This window comes from Schistocerca gregaria, chromosome 11 (genome assembly GCF_023897955.1).
Source record: "Schistocerca gregaria isolate iqSchGreg1 chromosome 11, iqSchGreg1.2, whole genome shotgun sequence".
NCBI classification, from domain to species: domain Eukaryota; kingdom Metazoa; phylum Arthropoda; class Insecta; order Orthoptera; family Acrididae; genus Schistocerca; species Schistocerca gregaria.
This window is the reverse complement of record NC_064930.1, coordinates 25639052-25662963: the sequence shown is the minus strand read 5'-3', so window position 1 is coordinate 25662963 and position 23912 is coordinate 25639052. Positions and strand designations below refer to the sequence as shown.

Here is a 23912-nt window from a genome sequence, read left to right as displayed (position 1 = left end):
TATAGCTGGCAATTCTAAACTAATTTTTAACACACTGTAGTCAAGCCATATTATTGCTTTGTTGAATCAAGTTTCTTAGTATTACAAAATCAAATGATAAGAAACTAAAATTTTGGAGATAACATTTTTGAGAAGATCTTTTGTCCTGTGGAAGATGCAGATGATGATTGTAGAGGAGGAGACACCCAAGATTGACAGAAATGACATAACAACATAACTTTCTCCAGAAGAGAACCTCAGTATCTGAACACATTTGAGCCACAACTGTTTTAGAACATAGAACTACTGCAATCCTTTTACAAGAATTTGAAAAGCTTGGTCATTGGTTACCAACCTACATGAAGGCTTTATAAGCAATGCAGGATCACAGGCTTTTCAGAAGATATACAGATTCGCTGTTTATTCCCCTCTAATACTGACATACCACTGGCTATGGAAAGTCGAAAATCGTTCTATAAAATTTGATATTACTCTGATTGTATGGTGTTGGTTTATCTGTAACTATCCCTGTTCTGTCTATCTTATGCAAGCATGAGCTAACTTTATGCTGGAAGCTGAAGGCCAGTAAATTCAGTTAAGAAAACATTTAAAAACCCAGACAACAGTAGGCAGACAGATTTATTGAAGGTAGAAGACCAGTTGTGAGAACTGTTGAGAGAACGGAAAAAGCATAAAAACTCTGTAACTGCAGGTAGTATGCAGGGTCAGCATATGACAGTAAAGGTCATTATACTTAATGAAATATGCTGTGTCGGAGAGAGAGAAGTTTCAGAGCAAAGAGCCTAGTGAAATGTAGCACAGTGCGGGGTCATCGGTATGTTAGTTTATTGAAAAATTGGTCAGAAAATTATTGCTTTTATATATAGAGAAATGTACAAGCAGTTTTAATTGGAATATTGTTTTCTTTTTCCAGGTTCTTGAACATCCTTTGGAGGTGTTGTGGTCCACTGATTGCATCACTGAGGATCCCAGACTAAATTTTGGTTGGGATGAAACTGAGAATAATGTAAGCATTTATATCCATGAATATTGCAAATGGAATGAGTAGACATAAAAAAACTTGTTGCCTAATTGTTGAATGTTAAGGACTCAGTATTTATATTGTGACCATGCTCTAGAACTTGGCACTATTAATTTCCCAGTATTCTTATATTATTCCAGTTGGCTTTGATTGTCAACTATTATTTTCTGACTATGGTTTGTAATGATATATATATTCTTACTTACAGTGACCCCCTCTAAATGTCAAATATTTTGTGTAATGCATATGTGCAATACTGTACTTTTATGTAATTTTCCATATAGCAAGGCCTTACCAAACACATGTGTGCTCTACAAGCCTCTTCCATTTCCCTTTGTAGAGTGTAATGCATGTCCAGTCTAAATTGATGTTCATCGTAGCTGTATCATCTCAGATGTTGTGTTGCCATTTATTCCAGATCTTTGTCTTTCTCTTGTTGCAACTATGGCAGACAATATTTCTACAGACAGTCTATTCTTTAACATTGTTGCTATGTGACCAGCCAGCTCAGCCTTTTCTGTAGTACTTTGACAATGCTGCATGTCCGTACCACTCAGGTAGCTCTTAAATTTTCCTATATTCATTCTGTGTTATTGTTGTTGATTGCATATACAAAACGTTTTCTTAATATTTTTCAGTCTAATACAATAGTTTTTGTCTTTCCTTCTATATATTGAAGCTCTACTTCCATGTAATATTATTGGTTAGGTAGGTGTCTGATAATGTTGTGAATAGTGTGAAGTTGTATTTCCTTTGAGGTAGTATTATAGTTTTATAGTTTTCTTTTTGATGCTGTGAGGTGATCATATATTTCTATATCTGTTCTATTGTCTTTACTAAACAGTTCACTAAGTACTTGAAATGGTAAACTGCCTTGAAAGGAGGTCCATACACAGTTAATGATGCATCACTTTCAATTTTCTTACTTATTGGGAGATATTCTGTCTTCTCGTCATTAGCTGTAACTCTTGTTTTCAGCCATTTCACAGTTTTGCACGATTCCAGTTAACTCTATTTTAGAACTACTTACTAATCCAATATCATCTGCATAGCTGACTAGTAATGTTCACACCCTGCAGTTGGATCCATTGTTGGTCAGTTTTAGTTTATTCTGTATTGCTGTTTTCTTTGCTGGAGATAAATAAGATGTTCGAAATGGCAGATTCTTTCTCTGACCAGTTTACATTCAGTTCCTCCAAATGGTGTTATTATTTGGCATAATGTTTCACCTATACACATTTTTACTAATGTGATAAATTTTGAGGGTATTTCAAATTCCCTCACGGCGCTTGTTGGTGTCCAGTGGTCTACACCGTTGTAGGCCTTTTTTAAAGCAAAAAATGGTATGTGGCCATTTACATTTATTTTTCACCCCTTTTCAGTAATTTGTATGAGAGCAAATAAATGTAACTATGTAGATATTTTTCTGTGAAAACCCCACAGCTAGTCCTGAAATCCCACAGATTGTTCTGAATTTGTTCTTCAGTTATGGCAAACAGCCTGTTTAGACACCAAATAAAACAATTACCCTGTAATTATCACACATAGAGGGGCATTTTTTGTGAATACGATCCGTTTATGTGCTGTTTCCTAGTCTACAAGGCATTATTTCTTTCTTTGAAATGGTATCTGTTAATAATGTTTGTTCTAATTGCAGTTCTCCATTCTGAAAAATACAGCTTCCATGTTTTTTGCATGTTTCTCTTATCATTATTTTTCACATTATAATTTGTTAACTGTTCCCTTTTCATGATTTTACTGGAATATTACATTTATGTTTTGATACATTCACCATGGCCTGTGGTACTGGAAATCATTCTCTGCTTCTCTTATGATACTGTTGTAGTGTTCCTCATATGTCAGAGTTCATTGTGTTTACTATTAGATTTTATACACTACCTGATCAAAAGCATCTGAATACCTGATGTGATTCTTGAAGCTTTCCCGGTATACTGAATGTTCAATGATGTTTTGGGATTTCAGCCAGATCATGTTGACTTCTTGCCACAATATTTCAGATGGCAGTCATCCAGCCATCTTCAGGTGAGTGTCCTTCACTGGAGACTGCAAGTTCCCTGTGTCAGCGTTATAGCAAATATTGGCACCAATTTTTGCTATGAAGCCAATGCCGAGGACTTTCAGTTTCCAGTGATGGACACTCACCTCAAGATGGCTGGACGATTGCCAGCTGAAATATTGTGGCGAGAAGTCATGATCCGGCTGCAATCCCGAAACCTCACTGAACATCCAAATACCTGTTACTGTTACTGTTGCTGCTGTTGTTACTGGTGTTGTTGTTGTTGTGGTGGTGGTGGTGGTGGTGGTGGTGGTCATTGTCGTTGTCGTCTTCAGTCCTAAGACTGGTTTGGTGCAGCTCTCCATGCTACTCCTCCATCCTCTGCAAGCCTCTTCATCTCGGAGTAACTGCTGCAACGTACATCCTTCTCAATCTGCTTATTGTATTCATCTCTTAGTGTCCCTCTATAATTTTTACCCCCCCCCCCCCCCCCAAGCTTCCCTCCAGTACTAAACTGGTGATTTCTTGATGTCTCAGAATGTGTCCTACCAACTGGTCCCTTCTTCTAGTCAGGTTGTACTACAGATTTTTCTCCTCCTCAGTCCTATTCAGTAAATTCTCATTGCATACATGATCTACTCATCTGATACTGAGCATTCTTCTTCTGTAGCACCACAATTCAAAAGCTTCTATTCTCTTCTTGTCTAAACTGTTTATTGTACATGCTTCACTTCCTTATGTAGGTACACTTCATACAATTACTTCCAGAAAACACTTCCTGACACTTAAACCTATACTCGATGTTAACAAATTTCTCTTCTTCAGATATGCTTTTCCTGTTACTGCCAGTCCACATTTTATACCCTCCCTGCTTTCATCATCATCATCAGTTATTTTGATTCCCGAATAGCAAAACTCATCTACTACTTCGAGCGTCTCATTTCCGAATCTAATCCCCTTGGCATCACATGATTTAATTAGACTATTTTCCATTATTCTCATTTTGCTATTGTTGATGTTCGTGTGTATACTCATTTCAGGATACTGCCCTTTCCGTTCCACTGCTCTTTTATGTCGTTTGCTGTCATTGGCAAGCCTCAAGTATTTATTTCATCTCCCGGGACTTTAATTCTGACCCCAGATTTTTCTTTTGTTTCCTTCACTGCTTGTTCAGTATATAGATGGAATAACATTGGGGAGAGGCTACAACCTCACTCCCTTCTCAACAAGTGCTTCCATTTCATGCCCCTCGACTCATAACTGCTATCTGGTCTCTGTATAAGCTGGCCTATTGAATCCTGTATTTTACCCCTGCCATCTTTAGAATTTCAAAGACAGTATTCGAATCAGCTTTGTGAAAAGCATTCTCTAACTCTACAAATGCTATAAACATAGGCTTCTCTTTCCTTAGCCCATCTTCTATGAGAAGTTGTAGGATTGGTATTCCATTGCATGTTCCTAGATTTCTCCAGAATCTAAACTTATCTTCCCCATGGTCAGCTTCTTACCAGTTTTCCCATTCTTCTGTAAACAATCAGTGTTAGAGAGAGAGAGAGAGAGAGAGAGAGAGCTGTCAGAGACTGCAGTTGTGTGTGATCTATTTTTGACAAAGGCCTTGTTGGCTGAAACCTACTTATTTGTGACAATCTTTTTCTTGTGCCTATCTGCGACTCAGCATCTGTGCTATAAGGTGAATAGCTGACAAAGTTTTATGAATTTATTTGTAAAAGTATAGACAGTAGAAAATAAAATGTCCTGTGATGCCTCTCCTGCTCCAAGTCAGCCCGTTTGATGTCTTACCTCTCTTAATTTTCCTGTAGACAGCATCTATCTTGTTGTGACTTTTTAAGCTTCCTCTGTGGATAAGTTGTAAATAGTCTTCATGGGTTTACCACGAGATCACATTGTGCAAATTCCACAATATTTCCTCGGAGCAACTGTCAGACATGGTTCAACCTTGCTGGTGGCTAGGTACAACTGACAGTATCTGCATGTCAACACCCTGTTTCTAGAACATGCATGCAAAGAATGCACAGGTACGGAGATTGTGCCTGTGCATAAGCAATGATTTGCAGATAGATGGTGTCATACTCAAACTCCCTCTGCCAAAAATGGCAGAGCCACTATCCTGCCCATGGGCTGTATCCTGCATTTGCCAACAGTGTGGCCAGACGTTACTGACCAATGAGTGTACTAGACCAGTGTTATGAAAGGTCTGTTATCAAAGAATCTACATTTTTGCATCGTGATTTAATAGCAGCCAATGCAGGGTTCCAGGCTGTGTTCATTTGAAATCCCGCATCCCTGTTGGTGAGATTATCGGCTGTACAGATATGTATTGCTTCCTTAATGGCACAATCCCAGAAAGATGATACCAGGGACAAAACTTCTGTCTTTTCATTAGTCATGTGATGTCCTGTATTCAGACAGTGTTCCGCAGTTGCCGACTTTTCTGGTTGACAAAGGCATGTGTGACACTGATGTTCATCACAGCATTCTTGTAGCCCTCTATACGCTGATTGAGTGATCTGGCCTTGTAACCTCAACCAAAATGACCAAATACCTACTGGTGGACTTTAATAGTGAGTGTGTCCAGCCTTTGCCTTCATGACGGCTTGATCTCTGCTGGGAACACTTTCAGTAAGCCCATTCTTCCTCACTAGTCGAAACCAGAAAAGGTAGTGCTGCTGGACACAAGTTTGTAGCAAAGTCAGTGTTCTAGCTCATGCCAGTGGTGTTTCATTGGGTTCAGATAGAACTTGGGGGCAACCAGTCCTTGATCTTCATTTAGCTGTGGTTGTTCCTTCACATTTCCACTTCAAAATCACACGACCATTAGAGCTGTTGACACTTCTCTGATGGATATGTCACTGATGTGCCATCCAGAGACTAGTCGATGTTTGAAGTCACTGAAATACCCATTCTACTGTTATTGTTCTTTACTAATAACCTCCTCTTATTCTGGTGAACCACCTCGTGAAATCTAGTGGCCAGTTCTGCATTACATGAGGGCGACTGGATACTTTTGATCAAATAGTGTAACATCATTCTTTCAGTGTGATGTTGTTCCTTTCTTAAATGCATGTTTTCCTCACATTTCTCCTCTCTGACATTTTATCAGTCCCCCTTTCTGTTAAACCAGACTCGGTTACAATGTTTTCTTTTTCCTGTAACTTTGGAACTCACCTCTGGAACGCTGTTCTTCAGCTGTCCCCATGTACTTTCCTATATAGTTGTATCTTGTGTGCCAGCCTAGCTTTTATTTGGTTGCTTTCCATGTGTTTTGTAAATTTTATTTTGTTTCTTGTTTTTCATGTGCTAATTTCCTAATTTTTGTCGTGTAATTTCATCTTTATTTCTATCTGGTTTCCTTGTGAGCTTGGTTTTCATTTGTGGCATGATTAACAATTGTTAATGTTGCAATACAATCCATTAAAGGTTCTAACATATTTAATATTCTTTTAGGACCTTGTTTGAATGCCAACATGATCAGTCAGCTTCACTAGTTTTCCATCAGGTAATACCCATGGCCCTAAATGAACATGTTTGTGCTGAAATTTTGTGCTGCTTAATATGAGATCATTCGACATTGAAAAGCTTAGAAATAGAATTTTACTCATGTAAGCTGTAATTGTGAATAACTGGTTTGCAGATTTCGTTTTTTCCTACTTTGATGTTAAATTCCTATAACATGACTTTTACATTATGTCTACTTAATGAGTTTTACATTCCTGCCAGATAGTGGTAGATTTTTTTTCTTGATGTTGTCATTCTTCTCTTTGATAGCTACATGTGTTTTTGGAAATGTGATGTCCAACCTTTGTGTATGAGTTGTGGTGTACGGTATTTCTTTACAGCATGTTCGAATTCCTTTATTGAATCATTTACAATTTGTGAACATATTCCTGTTCCAAACATGTGGCACTGTCTGAAATCTTTGTACGTAATTGTCCTGTCTCCTATTTTCTGTGACCCCCATACTTTGCCATTTTTTTCTTCTTGTCTTGGCACCAGTTTTTATAACTTTAAGTTGAACAAATATATTTCAAGGAAGATGCAATACATGAAAGTCACAGATCAAGTAAACAGAGTAAGACGTGTGTGGACTTTAACAGTCAAATCATAACTGAGTCGAAGTCTGGCGGCCGGTGGCTGGCTGGTCGCTTAGGTGGCGCTGCTGCTGCTGCATGGCTGGCAGGCAGCACTGCATGTGGAGTATGCTCTTAACTGTGCGGCTGCACTTTGGAAGATCAGCTAGTCACAACACTTTTCCCCCCTTTGAAGTTTTTGCAGAGGTCTTGATGGAGGTGGCCTATAGATTGCTAACGTCCATAGGTGTTGTTTGACTGGCCGTAAAGTCTCGAGGAGGAGGCTTCCCGTATGGACGGAAGTGTCCCCGATGATAACGGGTTGAAATGACAGGAGATGTGGGGATCGAATCTGCTGGGGCCCTGTGCACCAATATCTGCCCATTGCGGCAAGTCCGGTTGTTATAACAGGAGACATGGGCTTTGCATCCGCGTCCATAGGAGAAGGAGGCGAGTAGAGTTGCTCCGACAGATGATAGTCATCTTGTGCTGGCACTGATATGATGGTGAGAGGACTGTGTTGTGTGTAATGAGAGATTCCAGTATCCTGAGCGTCAGGTAGAGCCGAAGGTGGTGTAGCATCATCCGGAACAGGCGTTGCTGGCACACGATGTCGAACCTGGTCCAAATGATGCACTGCAACACCCGTGTCCATTTGGATTACATACAGGCATGCGGGGCTGTCGGCCATGTAAGAGCTTAGCCGGGCTGTGGTCGCCCATGGGGGTGAAACAGTAAGAAGCCAGAAATTGGAGAAGCGCATCATCATAAGTAGCAGAAGAAGTCAGGAGTTTCCTCATCTGAGCCTTAAATGTGCAAACCAGTCATTCAGCCTCACCGTTTGAATGTGGATTGAACAGAGGGGCCATGACATGCATGAAGCCACAATGGGCACAAAAATCCGCAAAATCAGAAGAGGCAAATTGCGGACCATTATCAGTAACAAGAGTAGAGGGAAGGCCTTCAAAAGAGAAAATGCAAGCTAGAGCATTGGTGGTTGCCCCGGTGGTAGGCGACGTGCAACGGACAACAAAAGGAAAGTTAGAGTAGACATCAGTGTCGGGAAGCCAATAAGTACCTAAAAAAGGTCCTTTGAAGTCAGCATGAATAAGCTCCCAGGGCTTCTCAGGTGAAGGCCACGGTGACAAAGATGACTTCGGCATGGCGGCCTGTGACCAACAAGGGTGTGATTTCAGAGTCAATGCCGGGCCAGTACACATGATGACGCACCAGAAATTTTGTGCAAGAGACACCCCAGTGCCCTTGGTGAAGGAGGCGCAAGACCGAAGCATGCAAAGATGCAGATACCACAACATGTGGCAAAGCATTTTCAGTGGAAAGGAAGATGAACATCATCCTTAGCCGTGAGGCGGTAAAGCAAAGCATAGTAGTTCTGCAACAGATCAGAAGTCTTAGCAGATGAATGATCTGACCAACCCTTCTGAATACAGTGTAAAACCTGGGAGAGGGTAGGGTCAGAATCCGTAGCAGCTGCCAGCCGGTCCCTGGTGATGGGGAACCTGTCCACAACCCACTGCTTGGCAACATCCAGGTGGAAACACAAACGTTCGTCCCTATTGACTGCCACATTAGGACCCATGGGAAGGCGAGACAGTGCAAATGTTGAGCCATCGGCCGGAAATGAATCTCATAATTGAAACGAGGCAAGTAAAGAGCCCAACGCTGGAGGCGGTGTGCAGCCTTGTCTGGAAGTGACGCTGATGGATGAAACAAGGAAATAAGTGGTTTGTGATGTGTAACAAGATGAAATTTGGATCCATGGAGGAAAACACCAAACTTATGAAGAGCATAAATAATGGCCAAAGCTTCTTTTTCAATTTGAGAATACTTTTGCTGGGCATCCATGAGTGTTTTGGAGACATAAGCAATGGGTTGTTCAGAACCATCAGAAAAACAGTGTGCAAGGACTACACCAACCCCGTATTGATAGGTGTCCATAGCAAGAACAAGATGTTGGCCAGGTCGATAAGTAGCCAGGCACAGGGCTTGTTTCAGCATAGTCTTCAATTTCTGGAAAGCCACATCACATGATGCAGACCAGTGAAAAGGCACATTTTTATGCAACAGGTGATGCAACGGCTGAGCCACCAAAGCAGCAGACAGTAAAAACTTGTGATGGTATGCTATTTTCCCCAAGAAGGCCTGCAGTTCCTTAACAGATGTAGGGCGGGGAAGGGCATCAATCACAGCGACAGTTTGCTGAAGTGGACGAACACCTTCCTGAGAGAGTTGAAACCCCCAAGTACATGACAGATGCCTGAAAAAATTTTGATTTCTGAAGATTACACTTAAGACCAGCAGTCTGCAAGACATGAAAAAGTGTGCGGAGATTTTGAAAATGTTCGTCAGTGGTGGAGCCAGTGACAACAGTGTCGTCCTGGTAATTTATACACCCAGGGACAGTGAGCAATAATTGTTCCAAGAATCGCTGAAAGAGAGCAGGGGCACTGGCAACTCCGAATGGCAATCATTGGTATTGATAGAGGCTGAAAGGTGTGTTAAGGACCAGAAACTGCTGGGAAGCAGTGTCGAGAGGAAGTTGATGATAATCTTCTGATAGGTCAAGTTTAGAAAAATACTGGACTCCAGCAAGTTTAGTGAACAATTCTTCAGGTCGAGGCATAGGGTAAGTGTCGATAAGACATTGAGCATTTACAGTGGCTTTGAAATCGCCACAGAGATGAATATCACCATTTGGCTTAGCAAAGAAAACAGGAGAGGACCACTCGCTGGAAGTGACAGGAAGCAAGACCCCTGAAGCAGTGAAATGATCCAGCTCCCATTTGACCTGATCATGAAGAGCCACAGGAATGGGACGAGCCTGAAAAAACTTAGGCTGAGCATTGGGTTTGAGCATGATATGAGCTTCAAAGTCATTTGCACGGCCTAAACCAGGAGAAAAAAGGGACGAAAATGTCGTCAACAAGGAATCCAATTGAGCATAATGAATAGCATCAGAGACGATATTGACAGAATTATCTATGGAGAATCCAAAAACGTGAAACGCATCGAAACGAAAAAAATTCTCCACATTACTATGGTTGAGCACAAATACGGGAACAGTGCAGGCGACAGATTTGTAACATACCACAGCAACAAACTGTTCCAAGAGAGAAATCTTCTGTTTATTGTAAGTCTGTAATTGCTTAGTGACAGGTGACAGGATTGGAGAACCCAACTGAAGATACATCTGAGAATTGATGAGAGTGGCAGCAGGACCAGTATCCACCTGCATGCGAACATCTCGACCAAGTATTTGGACAGTGAGGAATAACTTCCCTGAAAGGGAAGAAGTACAATTGACAGATAACACAGAATCAGAATCAGTGTCATGTTCATGAACATCATGTATGCGGTCGGATTTGCTAACTGAAGGGCACGTTACCTAACTTCTTTGTCGGGCGCCGATCGGATAGTAGCATCCTGTACCATGGAATTGGTGTAGGATTCTTTGTGAACTTCAGTAACAAATTGACACTTTCTACTGAGGCCATGAAGTTTAGCAGCCCAAGCACAATAGGATTGATTCGGTTGTTTTTGACAACGATAAAAGGCAACACAAGAGGCTACCACATGCTTTTGCTTTTGAAAATAGATGGACAGAAGTGAGCACATTTCAGCAAAGGACAAAGACGCAGGATCTTTCAAGGGAGCCAATTGCGACAACAACCGATACATTTGAGGTGAAATCCATGAAAGGAACAGAGACTTACATGTTTGTTCGTCAGCAACATGAAATGCCAAGAAGTGCTGTCGAAGATGTTTTTCGTAATCAGACCAGTCTTCCGCCGTCTCGTTGTGAGGAGGAAACGGAGGTAGAGACAATGACGAGAGACGCCTCGCATTTGATGCCACGACATACCGCGACGAAATCACGAATCACATTTGTGAGAAGCATTTGCTGTTCTATGAGACATTGCAATAGTCGATGTAAAGCAGCCATGGAAACATGTGGGTCAACAATGGAAAATAAAAATCACCATTTCATCGCCAATTGTTACAACTTCAAGTTGAACAAATATATTTCAAGGAAGACGCAAGACATGAAAGTCACAGATCAAGTAAACAGAGTATGACGTGTGTACACTTCAACAATCAAATCATAACCGAGTCTCAGTCTAGCGGCAGCTGGCTGGCTGGCACGTTAGGTGGTGCTGCTGCTGCATGGCTGGCAGACAGCGCCGTTTGAAAGATTGGCTGGTCACAACACCAGTAGTATCTTGTATTTTCACATTTCATTTGCTTTGAAAAATGATGCTTCACAGTTCAAAATAAGAACACTGTTACTGAAAAACTGTTCCCATACTTCACTTGACAGGTAATATACAGGTATTGGTTGTATTAGTCCATTTTGTACCGTAACTTTTCCTCTATTAAAGTATGATGGGCTATGTTCTATTCATCACAAATTTTACTTGGCAACTGAATATTGTCATCTTATTTAAGCAAAGGATCTGTAGCAGTATTTCTATTTACTTGTGCAACTGGCACTACAATCAGTGTTTGGAACATTTCCCTTGTTACTGCTGTACCATGCTTCTCTTCTTTTAGTATTTACCAGTTCTCATTATTTCTATAATTATACTTTCTGATAGATTTCACAACCTGCTTACCTCAATTTTTTGTCAATTTCTTCTGAAGGAGATAAATTATTCTCTTCAAAATGCCTTGGTTAATGGACCTACCCAGACAAAAATAAAACCATTTTACCAGTAACCTTACTGAAATATCACTAGCTTCTATCCTTTGAATGTATTGTAACTTAACTAAGTGGCATTTTAATTTTCAGTATTCATCTGGGCTGAAAAAAATAGGAGAAAATTAAACAGTGGAAAATGCAGGATGGAATGCATCTATAATGGAAAGGCTAGATGCCACAGCGGAGATGCTGAGTCACAGAAAGGCACAACAAAAAGACTGTTAGAAAGTTAGTTTTCGGGCCAACAAGGCTTTTGTCAAAAAGTAGACCTCATAGACACATGTACACACTCATGCAAATGCAACTCTCTCTCTCTCTCTCTCTCTCTCTCTCTCTCTCTCTCTCTCTCTCTCTCTCTCACACACACACACACACACACACACACACACACACACACACACACACACACACACACACAACCACAGTTTTTAGCAGCTGGTGCCAGAATGCAAGCAACAGGATCTTATGGAAGAGGCAACTGGGTGGGGGTAAGGAAGAGGCTGAGGCCAGGGCAGGGAGGGAGAGGAATGGCAGGGTGTAGGGGTGGGGGATGGTAAAGTGCTGCTGGAAGTGTGTAGAGATGAGGTGGAGAGTGAGCAGCTAGGTGCAGTCAGAAGATTGGGCAGGGCAGGAAAGAGATTGGCAGGAAAAGTAAAAAGACAGGATGCGTTGGTGGAATAGAGGGCTGTGTAGTGCTGGAATGGGAACAGGGAAGGGGCTAGATGGGTAAGGACAATGACAAATGAAGGTTGAGGCCAGGAGAGTTAAGGGACTGTAGGATATATTGCAGAAAGAGTTAGCACGTGCGCAACTCAGAAAACCTGGTGTTGGTGGGAAGGATCCATATGGCACACAGCTGTGTAGCAGTCATTGATATGAAGGACATCGTGTTGGGTGGCATGCTCAATAATAGGGTGGCCCACTTGTTTCTTGGCCATAGTTTGTTGATGGCCATTCATGTGGTCAGACACCTTGTTGGTTGTCATGTCAATGTAGAATGTATCACTGTGGTTGCAACTTAGCTTGTAGGTCACATGACTGATTTCACAGGAAGCCCTTACATTGATGGAACAGGTGATGTTTGTGACAGGACTGCAGTAGGTAGTGATGGTGGGGTGGGGGGGGGGGGGAGGGGGAGGAGGATGTATGGGACATGTCTTGCATCTAGGTCTATTGCAGGGATGTGAAGCATGAGGCAATGGGTTGGAAGGATATTATGTACATCTGTTGGGTAGGAGAATGTCACTGTGGGAGGATTGGGAAGGATAGTGGGTAAAACATTTCTCATTTCAGGGCATGACAAGAGGCAGTTGCAACCTCTGATGGAGAATGTAATTCAGTTGCTCCAGACCCACATAGTACTGAGTCACAAGGGGGACACTCATCTGCAGCTGGACAGTGCAGCTTTGGGAGGTGTTGGATAAGTGGAAAGATAAGGTCCAGGAGATATGTTTTTGTACAAGATCAGGAGGATTATTATGATCTGTAAAGGCCCCCATGAGGCCCTTGGTATATTTCGAGAGGGACTGTTTGTTATTATAGATGAAGTGGCCATGGGTGGCTAGGCTATATGGAAGGGACTTCTTGGTATGGAATTGGTGGCAGCTGTCAAATTGGTGGTTGGCAAGTTCAATATGGACAGAGGTACTGGTATAGCTATCTTTGAGGTGAACGTCAACATTGAGGAAGGTGGTTTGATGGGTTGAGTAGGACCAGGTAAATCAAGTGGGGAAGAAGGTGTTGAGGTTCTGAAGGAATGTGGGTGGGGTGTCCTCACCCTCGAACCAGATCAAAAAGATGTCATCAATGAATCTGAATAAGATGAGGGGTTTGGGAGTCTGGATGCTTAGGAAGGATTCCTCTAGATGGCCTGTGAATGGGTTGGCATAGCTTGGTGCCTTGCAGGTGCCAATATGGCCCAGATTTGTTTGTAGGTAATGCTTTCAAAGGAGAAGTAATTGTGGGTGAGGATGTAGTCATCCATGGCGACTAGGAAGAAGGTAGTGGGTATGGAATCCATGAGACATTGGAAAAGTTAGTGTTCAGTAGCAGTAAGGGCATGGGCATTAGTGTAAAGAGAGGTGGCATCAGTAGCGTCAAGCAGGGCACCACTTGGTAAAGTGTCAGGAACTTTGGAGAGTCAGTGGAGGAAATGGTTGGTATCTTTTAATTAGGATGGTAGGTTGTGGCTAATAGAGTGAAAGCTAACTTTCCAACACTCCTTTTGTTGTGCTTTTCTGTGACTTGGCATCTCAGCTGTATGGTGGGTGGCAACTATCCTATTAATTATATTGTTGCATTCCATTCTGGATTGCCTGACAGCATTTCTTCCATCGTGACCCAGTGCTGTTTTCCTTTGTTACTATTTTCTAATGTATTACTGTACTCGTGTGTGTGTGTGTGTGTGTGTGTGTGTGTGTGTGTGTGTGTGTGTGTGTTTTATCTCTTTGCCTTACAAACTGCACTGCATGCTCTGCTTACGAGCTACACTGTATCAACCATCTCACCTATGCACAGCAGATGGCAACACCATGTTGATTGTTGGTGCAGCATCTTATGTACCACATTACTCTCGCCAATATCATTAATTGATATTGATATTGATCACTCTCCCTTCATCACCCTTGTGTATTTTTGCATCATATTATGCACACCTTACCTGTTCCACACAAGCTTGTATCTCATCCTACCAACCTCTCCCCACTGCCCACTTTTTCCCCTCCCTATTCCAAATCGCACCAACTAATTTCATAATATGATCCCTTCTGCCTTCCCCCCCCCCCCCCCTCCCCCCTTTACACTTATCCAGCAACAGACCTTTAACCCACATTACATAGATTTTTATTTTTGATTTGATCTCATTGTGACTTAGCACCAATTTCAGTTGGTTTTTGTCTTTCACTATCAGCCTACTCTCTCAATTTCATCTTGATTCCTCGTATTTCATCCAGTTCTTCCTTTTTATAGTTTTTCCCACGTTTGAGTGTATTTTTGCAAATTTTTTCTGAGGTAATTCTATGTTATTACATGTTTTTATGTGCTTTTCCCAGCACCATGGATCCTTGCTCCTTCCATTTGCATCAATATAGAAAAAAATTCCCTATCCCTAGCCAGAACCCAGCCTCATATACTGTTCCTGCATTGTTACTTGGTTCATGGAATCCCCCCAAATGTCCTTACCATCAAATTATCCATCTCCGTCTGTAACTATTTCTTCCACATTGACCCTCATCTATTCAGATTCTGTGAATCCTCAGCCCTAACCAACACAGTCCTGCAAAATCATATCAATCAGGCCCAAACCTCCTTGTAGTATCTTCTCTCCAGTCATAAAATTCTTCTGCTATGTGATCCCAAATTTCTGGATCCCATAACACACGTTGAAACCCTTGCCCTCCAAGAACAAGTGCAACATGCACAATACCACCTCAAAAACTCTCCGGCCTGCTCACTTCCTTCTCCTGCTGTGGACTACCAATGTCTACCATCTCTACAACCACCTCCACACCTTCCCCACACTCCCTCATAGCTGAAAATCTGTTTTGCAGACCTATTACATTTACCCCATTCTCCAAAACTCCCTCCCACCAGAACCTAAATAGACCTGAAACACTGTCATGAACCTTTCCTCCAAAAGCCTAGACCCGCAGAATTATCAGTCCTTTTGAAAGGCCTCACTTTTTGTCCCATCCCCAAATTCAGTCATGCGAGACCTTCTCTTCTTCTCCCAGTGCCTACAGTGGAAACACTTTTTCGCCAACAGCTGTACCAATCAGATACAACCAAAGACCGATGGTGAACCCTGTTGAACTCAGTTCACTCCTCGATCCAACTGTGATCCACCCCCACTTCCCTCAAACCACCCCATTAACTTTCCAGAATTTCTCAACCTCAAACCTTGCTTCACCATCATTCCACAAATCCCTCAAGATGCAAACTAACTTTACAGCTGCAGAAAGATCTGCAAACCAACACCTAAACACATCCTGACCATATAATCCTATCTGCTGACAAAGGCTCCACCACTGTTGTTTTGAACAACAGGACTTACTTGGCAGATGTACTCTGCCAGCTGTCAGATTCATCCACTGACATACACTGACACAGTGACCCCATTCCAAAAATCCAGTCTCTCCTCAAATCCTAACGCCCATTGGAGAACCTCTCCCCAGAGTCCATCTCTCTCCTCACCCCTACCATTTCCCACACTCCTACCTTCTACAAACTTTCTGAAGTTCATAAACTCAACCATCCAGGATGCCTCATTGTGGCCAGTTACTGTGCCCCCACTGAGAGAAAATCTGCTCTTGTAGACCAACACCTTAGGGCTATTACCCCCAACATAGACTCCTACATAAAAGATACCAACTGTTTCCTCCACTGACTGACCACAGTTAGTGTCCCTGTACCACCTCCTTCCTAGTGCCATGATGAAGTACATCCTCACCCACAATTACTTCTCCTTCGAAGGCATTATCTATAAACAAATCCAGGCTAGGCTATCGTCACCTGCATGGCACCATCCTGTGCCGACCTATACATGGGCCACCTAGAGGAATCATTCCTGAGCACCCAGAATTCCAAACCCCTCACCTGGTTCAGATTAATAGATGACACATTCCTGATGTGCATCAAGTCAATACCTCCAATTCAACAGCCTCCACCCATTCCATAGCAAGAAGTCCCATACAGTCTAGCCACCCATAGTTATAGCGTCCGCAGTGATGAGTGGTCCCTCTTGAAATATTGAACTATGCCAAGGGTCTCACTGAGGCCTTCGGAGACCATAATTATCCTCGAAATCTTGTAGGAAAGCAAATCTCCTGTGTTGTATGTTTCCAGTCTCCCACCACCTGTCAGAGTCCCATCATCTGGCCACAGAGGAGCTTTTCCGTCATAACTCAGTACCACCCAGAACTGGAGCATCTGAATTAATCACCAGGATTTCGACTACCTCTACTCGTGCTCTGAAATGAGAAATGTCCTTCCCACCCCTGCGGCAGTGGTATTCTCCTGCCCACTGAACCTACACAATATCTTAGTCCATTGCTATACAACCCCTGCTCCCAACCCCTTGCCTTGTTGCTTATGTCCCTGTAATAGACTATTGCTCATGTCCCTGTAATAGGATATATCCTCCCACCACCACCACCTATTCCAGTCCAGTCACAAACAGCACCTATGCCATCAACAGCAGGGCTACCTGTGAAACCTGTCATGTGATCTGCTACAAGCTAAGCTGCAACCACTGTGATGCATTCTACATGGGCATGACAACCAACAAGCTGCCTGTGCGGATGAATGGCCACCGACGAACTGTGGGTTTTCAAAGCATATCCGTGACACTTGCATCTTGTTCGGATCTACCGGTAAAAATCTAGCAGTTCACCTCTGAATTGCTTGAATGTCTTTGTGTAGTCCAACCTGGTGGGGATCCCAAACACTTGAGCAGTACTCATAGGTTGCACTAGTGTCCTATGTGGTCTTTTTTACAAGTGAACCACGCTTTCCTAAAGTTTCCTCAATAAACCGCATTCAACCATTTGCCTTCCCTACTGCAATCCTCACATGCTTGTCCATTTCACATTGCCTTACAATGTTATGCCCAGATGTTTAAAAGATGTGACTGTGTCAAGCAGGATACTACTAATGCTGTAACCAAATATTACGGCTTTGTTTTTTCCTACTCATCTGCATTAACTTATATTTTTTACATTTAGAGGTAGAAATTTTTGTGAGTCATCTTGTATCATCCTACAGTCACTCATCTTTGACATCTTCCTGTATACTGTAGCATCATTAGCAAAGAACTGTAGTTGCTGCTCACCCTCTTCACCAGATCTTTTATGTATATAGAAAATAATACCTGTCCTATCACATGTCCCTTGGGCACTGCTTATGCAACTTTGTCTCTGATGGACATTTGCCATCGAAGACAACATACTGGGTTCTATTACTTAAGAAGTCTTTGACTGGGAATAATTTCCACAAAGGCTGCATATTGTTCTCTAAGTTTCAGAATAGATTTTTATATTCTGGGGCAAAACTTATAACAGAAATGAAGTTAAGGAATTCTACATAGATTACACTGGCATTGGATGGTATTTACAAAGTGTGAGCTGTTTCTCTAGCAGCAGGAGAAGCATCAAGCTGAGAGAGAAATAGTTTTGATGTCATATTCTTGCTGGGGCTTTTCTACTGGTGTCCAGTTTTCTAATGTCAGACATTAAATCAGATGTAATTCATTTTTGAGTAGATATCTTTAATGTGCTTGCATTATAATACAATATTTATATGCCCCTTGTAACATTAGATCCCAGCTGCTTGTTTCAAATGCCTCTCTTCTGTGCAGTTGTCAAATATTCTGTCTTTTATTGTAGAATAAAATTTTGTATATAGAACTTAGGGAAAAAGTTCATTCAGTGTTTCACAAATTAGGTTCCATAAAACATGAAGGAGAACTTTCAAGGATATGGAATGAGTTAAGTTATGCTTTAGGAGAAAGAACCAGCTACTTCAGCCTACTTATGTAAAACATACTGACAACTAATTTTGACTAGTACTAATGTATCCACACTGATAATTATGGTAATTATTTCTAGATTACTCTTTATATGCGTATTAGAAAAAATGCAGCTGCTTTGAAAACAGCCACTGTTCCTCCTCCTGTACTACTCACCTGCTGTTATTATCTAATATTTAAAAGGATTCTAACATTACACAGACAACTATATACTGGAAAAATTGGGATCTATTTCCTACCCTATTAGGCTTAGCAGAATTTACATTTTTCAGGATTTACTTCGCTGAGTCCAGGTATTTTGATAAATTGTATGAGGAGTGGCTAATAAAATATTTTTTTGCTTTGCTTCTAAATATGTGGGTATTTTCAATTTCCTTCCTGTTATAGGCTTTTACTTCAGAATATAAAACTCCATTCTGAACCTTAGAGAAGGATGCACAGTTTCTATGGAAATTACTCCTAATTTTAGTATTGTGGTTATTAATTGCTCAGTTCACCCTAAACTCTCCTTTTATTTATCATAAATAACAGTAGGGAGTAGATGAAACAATTCATAGGTTTCTGAAGAGGCTTATGGAAGAAGTTCAGTTATCAACTTCACACAGTGGTTTTGTCTTCTTGCACACATCTGTAGAATATGTACTTTTTTTTTACCTTAGCTGTTTTGCTGCAAGGATTAGGTTGTAGGACAAAATTGAGTGAAACTATACAAACTATGCTACCAATCTTGTCTGCTAGTCAACACAGCGAGAGAATTTTTCGAGTCAAAACAGATAGAACTGAGCTTTTTGCTTAACTTAACTACATGCTGCTGCCATCTCAGTTTGTTATACATCTTTATGCCCAGGAACGTCAGACATGGAGCTTCATGCAGTGTATATTCATTGATCTCTACTTCTGGTACTGCAAGTTATTTTTATTTGTTTTGAAATTGTAGTATGGGTTTTTGCTGGAGTACAGTTTAAGCCATCAGCTGTGAACCACGTGCAGCCAACATGAAATCTTTCATCAGTCATTGTGAGAATTTTGTTCATAAGGTCAGCCATTTATTGTCCAGCAAATATGGGTATGAAGATAGTTTCTTAGTACTGTATGAAACCAGTGTCTGCTGCAATTCTTTTGATGGTTTTCCTCAAATATTGCAGAATAAGTTCAGAGGCTATGACAACATTTTCGAAACTAACTGAAGTTGGCCTGTGGCCAACGTTCCCTACTAGATCATCAGAAGCACCTACCTGTCTGTTCAAATTTCCCAAAGAATCAAAAATTGTCTCTTGTGGAACATTATATTGCGTTTGAAAATTGTGCTGTGTTGCTATAAAACTGTTCCATGTGGTACACAAGTACCAGAAACAGGTTGTTTAGTGGAATGCATTATATCAACCTGTCTCTTGGTGAACTAGCCTCTTTCCACATTTAAGTTTCGAAACTGATTGTTCCGTGCTTCAGACTGCTGTTTGTTGTCACTCTTTATTGTACCTACAGTGATATTGTTTGCAGCTTTTGTAACTGCTACTTTGAAATTTCCATTTTCAATTCTTACAGATTTCGCTGTAGACATATTATTTGTTTATTCTTCTGTTGATCTTTGTTTTCATGCTTTTCTTTTCAGAGGTCCTTTGTTGGACATCCTGTACTTGTCTGTGTATCAGAAAATCTGTTCAGACTATTTTGACTCTCCAGGAGGCTCACAACTATTTGACGAGTTCATTCTTGGCTACCATGTGGCTCCAGCTTTTGCAACATCTCTTTCCATTCTGCATGTCTATTCTCCTACTGTTCTCTTTCCCCTCCCTTGGGGAACATGTCTAGGATATTTTCATAAATTTGTGTTGCAGTTTTGATATCCCAATGTTGGAACAGTTCCTCATTAGTTGTTCTTTCTTTTTTCATTCTCTATCTCCTCCGCTTTGGCTTTTGACGTTTCTCCTTCCTTCTTCTTCCTCCCTGTGTGCTGCTGAAGGCTGGCCCACCTGTATGACACATAACAGGTGACTGGGTAATGCATAATTCCCAGCCCCGGATCAACAGGTAGGTATCACACATACCCCTGGTACAGGGGTTCACATTAGTTCAAGTAGTGCTCCCATCAAAGATTAAGGTAGGCTATGAAGTTATCATGATCTGACTGTATATTCCAGGCCTGGTATGTTGCTAGCAGCCCAGAGACTCTTTGGATCAAGGTCCATTCCTCGATTTCTGCACTGACCGTAGCAGATGATGTCATTGTGGCCCCTATTGCTATCTCCAACACCTTAGGCCATTCTTTTGCAGAAATTTTGAGTTCCATCCACTATCATCCCAACCTCCTCCATAGGAAACGAGTGGAGGTGGCTCAGGTGATACCCTTTTCCTCTCAGAATTGTGAATGCTACATTGCCACCTTTACTATAACGGAACTAGACAATGCTCTTACTTCATCCTGATCTGCCTCAGGGCCAGACGATGTTCTAATTCATATGTTGCAGCACCTTTCTCTTGCAGGCAAGCACTTTATCTGGCATATGTTTACATTTGGGCAGATGGCATCTTTGCCAGATGTTGGTGTGAAGCCATTGTCATACCCATACTTAAGCCTAGTAAGTACAAACACCTTCCTTCCAGCTACTGCCCCATTTCTCTCACCAGCTGTGATTGCAAGGTGATGGAACGTATAATTCATGACCAGATGGTGTGTTGCCTCAGGTCTTGCAATCTACTAATCACTGAACAATGTGGATTTTGAGTGTGCTGTTCTGCAGTTGATCAACTTGTCCCTTTGTCAACCCATATTGTGAACAGTTTTCTGCAGAAATACCAGACTCTGGCCATGTTTTTTTTATATTTGGAGAAAGCCTATACACCTGCTGAAGGACTGGTATCCTCTCTCCTCTCCGATCTACACACATAGGGCTTCAGAGGCTGCCTGCCCCATTTCCTTCAGGAATTTTTAAAAGATCAAGTATTCAAGATATGTGTATGTTCGACCTTGTTAAAAATTTTTATCCAGGAGAACAGGATGCCTCAAGAATCCGTCCTGAGCATTGTCTTACAGCCATTAACCCTATTTTGGCCTGCCTCCCACTGGGCATCTCCGGCCCCCTTTTCGTTGATGACTTTCCAATCTATTGCAGTTCTCCACAGGCTTAGCTCCTTGAGTGACGTCTTCAATGATGTCTCAATCATCTTTACTCATGTACCAGCTACAAGGCTTTTGCTGTTCCTCTGACAAAACTGTTTGTATGAACTTCTGGTAGCACAATGGGTCTCTTCCACAGTCTTTACATCTTGGGCCTGTTGCTCTTCAATTCGCCGAGACTACAAAATTCCTGGGGCTCATGCTGGAGTCCTTCCATACATCTCACGTGGCTGCATGCTGTACTTGGACTCTCAATGTCCTGTGTGTCTTTAGCAGTACTTCGTGGGGAGCATATTGGACCACCCTCCTCCATGTGTACCAATCCCTTGTCCATTCAAAACTAGACTGTGGGTGTTACATTTATTCATCTCCATGTTTGTTCATCTTATGCCATCTTGCCCTCTTTCTCAATGCCTCCATTGACTGCCAGTGTGTAGTGCTCCCTTCTTCTTGGTTACCTCCCAGAGTTCGCTTTTGTCTACTGCTCTGGCAGCTTAACTTTATGCAACCTGGCATGTTCCCAAATGGTGTGAGCTCTTTACTGCCTTGGCTTAGTGTGGCGGGCCCATGTTAATCTTCGACTTCATTCACTTCCAAAGGAAACTACTGTGGATTCTGTCTTTTGCTGTAAGTTTCTCAACCTTTGCATGCAACTTAGCGATAACATCTTTATGTACACTGATAGCTTTAAGACCAATCATTGTATCGGGTGTGCCTTCATCATTAGCACCAACCATTTTCTTCAGTATTAGATTCCAGAACACTGCTCAATATTTACAGCAGGGCTCTTTGCCCTCTATCCGGACACCCTCTATCTAGCCACCCAGTATATCTGGCAACACAGGGTTTTTAATTGTGACATATGCTCTGATTCTCTCAGTGCCCTTGTGTTGTGTACACAGTCCATCTCTCAGGGTAACAGATCCAAGAAATCTTCCACTTTCTTGCTTTTGAGGAGCCACTGTCTGGGTCCTTGGTCACGCAGGTCTGATGGGAAATGAGGCTGCTGGTCCTGCTGCCAAGGCTGCAGTCCTTACCTCAGCAACCCTCCTAGCTCTTCCACTCCTTTGGATTTCCATGTTGCCATCTGTCAGCAGGTGGTGTTACTTTGGCGTCACCAATGGTCTCCTATTCACGAGAACAAGCTACAGGGAACTAAACCTCTCCCAATGGCTTGGGTGACCTCTCAGCTTCTTGCCATGAGATCATTTTAGCTAGGTTGTGTGTAGGGCACAGTCATTTTGTTGTCGCCATTTGTTAAGTGGTGATGCCCTTCCACTTTGTGCTGATGCTGCACCATTTCCTGAGCAGATGCCCTATTTTCAACCACCTGTGTTCAAGTGTATGTTAGAGAAAAAAGCTGTCGTAGCTGTTGTGAATTTTACTAAATGTTTTACTAAATGACGCGTGGGCTGTTGACCACTTTTTATCTTTCGTACGATTATGATGAAGGATTTTTAATCTTTGGTTTGGGACCTCCACTGTCTCTAAGCATATTTTGTGAACCTTTTTCCAAGAGGAAGTCCTTGTTTTCAGCTCTTATTTCTTCTGCCAGTTTGGCTTAATGTGTAGTCTCTTTTAACTTCATTTCTTATTAATGTGCTTATGATTTTGCACACACCCCTTCCCAAAAAAGGTCATTTGGAATGGCTGGAGCAATTTTAACCAAATCTGATGTGCTTTTGAGTAACTATCGGACATGGCTGTGAAGTGGTAACAACCAAATCATATTGGGAATTGCTGTTGTCAAATCTAAAGTTTTCAAGGTTTCTAGGTTGGTTGGTTTTGGTCCTGATGGCACTTAAACTTTGGGATGAGGGCAGCAGTGATAAGGGGTGGCCATTCATTCATTCATTCATTCATTCATTCATTCATTCATTCATTCATTGTGTTGTGTAGCTACTACCAAGAAGGATAACGTTCAGGGATTAGAAAGCAGTCAAAGTATCCACTAACAAAAGAGAAGCAAATTATAGAAACCCAATCAGTATTCGTTTATCCAAGCAAACTTCTTCATCTCTGCATAACCATTGAAGTGAAGTGCACATCCACTCAAACCTGGTTACAGTACTCATTCTATCATGTTCCCTCACTCCCACCCTCTTTCCAACCCACCCACTTCCCACCATTATGAAACTGACATTTCCTTGAGATCTTGAGATTTTTCCTATCCAACTGATATTTTCAAGTTGAGCCACACATTTCTTTTTTTGTCAATTTGGTTCAGTGAATGTGTGACTCAGTAGCTTAGTGGTAATGTGCTCAGCTGCAAATCCAAATATCTTGTGTTGTATTACCAGTTAATCCTAACATTTTTATACATCACTTATCACTTCTTTCTGCTCTGGCAATGTTTGTTGATGTTACTCTGTGGTTCAGAATTCATTTTAAACTGTACGTTCCCATATAACTGGCTGGGCAATTA

The 23912-nt window shown here is 41.7% G+C and overlaps 1 protein-coding gene across 8 annotated transcripts in view; it reads left to right on the top strand.

The window, feature by feature from the left end:
* LOC126295198 (uncharacterized) overlaps positions 1–23912 on the top strand; it is a 289435-nt gene that overhangs the window by 170095 nt on the left and 95428 nt on the right. For all 8 annotated transcript variants that reach the window (XR_007552409.1, XR_007552414.1, XR_007552413.1 and 5 more), the window contains one exon: positions 914–1006. Coding sequence is in view for 1 of the 8 variants with exons in the window: in XM_049987511.1 (XP_049843468.1) it covers positions 914–1006 (93 nt within the window). In the remaining 7 variants the exon portion in view is untranslated. The remainder of the gene's footprint in view (positions 1–913; positions 1007–23912) is intronic.